We start from the raw sequence: 3,991 nt of genomic DNA, 5'->3' as shown, positions 1-3,991 counted from the left end.
AAAAAAAAAAAGGCTCTTGGTACATCTTCCCCTGATCATAAGTAAATATTTTAGCTCCATATACATTTTCAGTGGTTTGTGTATAGGGAAATGTACATTTTACTACTGAATATTAAAATAGCAAAGGTAGTATTATTCATAAGGATGAAAAGCTTTACAAGTTTCTTTGTCAGATTGTGTTTCTATAATACAACTCCCTTGATGAAATAACTTTTAGTAGCTATTTTGGGGAAATATCAAAATAATGAGTGGGCTTAATGTTTTAGGTGGATGCCAGTATAAAATGCCAGACCAATCCACCTGAGAATATCTTGCCTTCAGAACAGATGGGATTCCTCATTTCAGAAATTGGGCCTGCTGCTAGCAAGCCTAGTAAAGATACAGGTTTATCCACTCCAGCCAGATACAGAGAGCGACGAAGCAACTCACAACAAGGAAAGTCCCCCGGTAAGGATTATTGTGCAATAGAATGAAGAAGACCCACGGTTTAGAAATATATCAATGACAGTTTTTGTGGGTCTTTATATATTATTTATAATTATACCTGTCACATTGCAATTTTTACACATAGCTGGAATTTTAACTATATTCATAATTATCCTTATAAAGTATGTAATATTTTCCTAATGTATGTAAGAATTTGAGCTTTCAAAATTATTGAAAGTATAAGGAAAAGGAAAGGAATTTAGATTATTTAACTTGAGAAGGAAAAGATAGTGATTTGATAACTATCTTCAGATGCCAAAGACCATAATTATAGATGTACTTATTCTCTTATTAGCACACTATAGGACAAGAGGGAATGTGCTCAGATTGTGACAGGAGAAAATTAGATGGACATTAAAGATATTATGCTGAGGGTATTATAAAGATTCTGTGAAGTATGACTATCAATTGGATTGTTTTTCTTGTGGGCCAAGGGATCTTCCTGTCTTAGTCTCTCAAGTAGCTGGGACTGTGCGTCTCTATGTCTGAGTTAATTTTGTTGTTGTTTAATTAACTGTAAAGATTCAGGCCTGTTCTGTTGTGCAGGCTGGTCTTGGACTCCTGTTTTCAAGTCACAAGCCATCCTCCTACCTTGGACTTCTAAGTGCTGGGATTACAGGCATAAGTTACTATACCTAGCCACTTTTGCCCATTTTTTAATCAGGTTTTCTTTTTTTTTTTTTTGCTGTTGAGTTGTTTGTGTTCCTTATATATTCTTTATTTTAACCTCTTGTCAGACATATAGTCTGCAAATACTTTCCCCTATTCTGTGAGTCATCTCTTAAAAGATTTTTAGTTTGATATAATCTTGTTTGTCCATTTCTGTATTTGTTCCTTGTGCTTCAGGGTCTTATTCTAAAATAAGTCCAATTTCATGACACAGCATTCCTTTTGTGTTTTCTTCTAATAGTTGCCTGGTTTTGGCTTTTATATTTTATAAATCTTTAATTCAATTAGAGTTCTTTTTTTTTTAAGAGACAGAGTCTCATTTTGTCACCATCGATGGAGATCTGTGGCATCACAGCTCACAGCAACTTCTAGCTCTTGGGCTTTAGGTGATTCTCTTGCCTCAGCCTCCTGAGTAGCTTGGGACTATAGGCACCTGCCAAAACACCTGGCTATTTTTTTTGTTGCAGTTTGGCTGGGGCTGGGTTTGAACCCACCACTGTTAGTAAATGGGGCCAGCGCCCTACTTACTGAGCCACAGGTGCCGCCCTAGAGTTGATTTTTGAATATGGTGAGAGATTGGTAGGTCTAGTTTCATTTTTCTCCATGTGGATATCCACTTTTTTCAGCATCATTTATTGAGGAGACTGTCCTTTCCCCAAGGTGTGTTCTTGTTATGATTGTTGAAAGTCAGTTGGCTGTCAATGTTTGGATTTACTTCAGGGTTCTATTCTATTTTCTTGGTTAATGTATCTGTTTTATGCCAGTAACATACTATTTTGGTTACTCTAGCTTTGTAGTGTATTTTGAAATCAGGTAGGTGATTTCATCAAGTGATGCCTCCAATTCTGTTATTTTTGTTCAAGATTGTTTTAGCTATCCAGTACATTTTACATTTCCATATGAATTTTAAGAATGCTTTTTCTGTTTCTGTTGAAGAATGTCATTGGCATTTTGATAGGGAGATCAGTTTCAAAGCAGTCCCCATCAGTGTGGGTAATGTGGGCACATTAACAATACTCTTCCCATCTGTGAGGATGGGAGATCTTTTCATTTACTTGTGTTCGTGCTTCAGTTTCTTTTATCAGTGTTTTATACTTGTCTTTGTAAGATCTTTTACCACCTTGGTTAAGTTTATTTCTAGGCATTTAATTTTTTTGGTAGCTATTGTAAATGGAATTGCTTTCTTGATTTTTTTCCACAGAGTTTGCCATTCATATAGAAACATTGATTTTTGTATTTTGATTGTGTATCTGCAACTTTACTAAATTCACTTAGTAGTTCTGACAGTTTTTTGGTGGAATCTCTAGGGCCTTCTATATATATGATCATGTTATTTGTAAACAGGGACAATTTGAATTTCTTCTTTCTAATTTGGCTGCCTCTATTTCTTCCTCTTGCCTAATTGCTCTGGCTGTAACTTCCAGGGCTATGTTGGAAAAAAGTGATGAAAATGGGCATTCTTGTCTTGTTCCAGATCTTAGAGGAAGAGCTTTCACCTTTATTCAGTGTGAAGTTAGCAGTGAGCCTTTATTATGTTGAGGTGTTTTCCTTCTGTTCTTCCCAGTGTGTTGAGGGGTTTTAGCATAAAGCAATCATTTTCCCCCCATACCTATGGAAAAAAGAAAGAAGCTATACAAAGTGAAAGTGCAGAAGGAAACTATACAGAATGACACAAAGTGAAAACACATTCCAGAGAGAGAGGAGTGAGTGGAGAAAGACCTTACCAAATGATTTTTTCAGCATCTATTGAAATCATAATGGGGTTTTACCTTGATTCCATTAATATGATATACCATGTTTATTGATTTGTGTATGCTGAACCATCCTTGCATCCCTGGGATGAATCTCACTTGATCATAGAGAATGATCTTTTTAATGTGTTGTTGAATTCAGTTTGTTAGTATTTTGTTGAAGATTTTTACATTTGTGCTCATCAGGGATATTGGCCTTTAGTTTTCTGTGTGTGTGTCTTTGTCTGGTTTTTATATCAGGGTAATGCTGGCCTCATAGAATGAGTTTGGAAGTAGTCCTGCTCCTTCATTTTTTGAAAATAGTTTGCATAGAATTAGTATTATTTTTTCTTTAAATGTTTGATAGAAGTCAGCTGTAAAGCCATCATGTTCTGGGCTTACTAGAAGACTTTGTACTATATTTTTGATCTCATTATCCATTATTGGTCTTTTAAAATTTTCTATTTCATGATTCAATCTTGACAAATACTATGTGTCCAAGATTTATTTCTTCTAGGCTTACCAATTTATTGGTATATAAATTGTGCATAATAGTCTCTTACACTTCTTTATGTTTCTGTAGTATCAGAAACATGAATAGTCTCCTATTTCATCCTTGAATTTTTTCTTTTTCTTCTTAGTATAGCTAAAGGTTTGTTGATTTTGTTTATCTTTAAAGAAAACCAGCTCTTTATTTCATTGATCTTTTGGTTGTTTTTGTTTTTTTAGTGTCTATTCTCTGATGTTTATTATTTCTTTTCTTCTACTTATTTTAAGTTTAGATTCTTCTTAGTTTTCTAATTCCTTGAGGTATAATGTTAGGTTGTTTGAGATCTTTCTACCTTTTTGATTTAGATATTTGTTGCTATAAAATTCCCTTGTAGGACTGCTTTTGCTATATTCCATAGGCTTTGGTACGTTGTAGTTTCATTTTCATTTGTCTCAAGGAATTTTTAAATTTTCTTTAAAATTTCTTCTTAGATAATTATTGGCTATTTATAAGCATGTTGTTTAATTTTCATGTATTTTAACAGTTTCCAAAGTTCCTTCTGTATTGATTTCAATTTCATTGTACTGTGGCCAGGAAATTTATATTTGGTATGGTT

At 34.0% G+C, this 3,991-nt stretch overlaps 1 protein-coding gene and 1 long non-coding RNA gene across 2 annotated transcripts in view; both read left to right on the top strand.

Moving 5' to 3' along the window:
- The window catches only part of HSF5 (heat shock transcription factor 5), a 48,446-nt gene that overhangs the window by 25,172 nt on the left and 19,283 nt on the right, over positions 1-3,991 (top strand). The window contains exon 6 of the mRNA XM_012808744.2: positions 267-447. Within this exon, the coding sequence (XP_012664198.1) occupies positions 267-447 (181 nt within the window). The remainder of the gene's footprint in view (positions 1-266; positions 448-3,991) is intronic.
- The window catches only part of LOC111727109, a 9,194-nt gene continuing 7,374 nt past the window's right edge, over positions 2,172-3,991 (top strand). Inside the window, exons 1-2 of the long non-coding RNA XR_002774739.1 lie at positions 2,172-2,183; positions 3,253-3,254. This is a non-coding gene — a long non-coding RNA (uncharacterized LOC111727109). The remainder of the gene's footprint in view (positions 2,184-3,252; positions 3,255-3,991) is intronic.

The sequence above is a fragment of the Otolemur garnettii genome, unplaced genomic scaffold, assembly GCF_000181295.1.
Source record: "Otolemur garnettii isolate 467f Iridium unplaced genomic scaffold, OtoGar3 scaffold00094, whole genome shotgun sequence".
NCBI lineage: Eukaryota > Metazoa > Chordata > Mammalia > Primates > Galagidae > Otolemur > Otolemur garnettii.
This window is presented reverse-complemented; position numbering and strand designations above follow the sequence as displayed.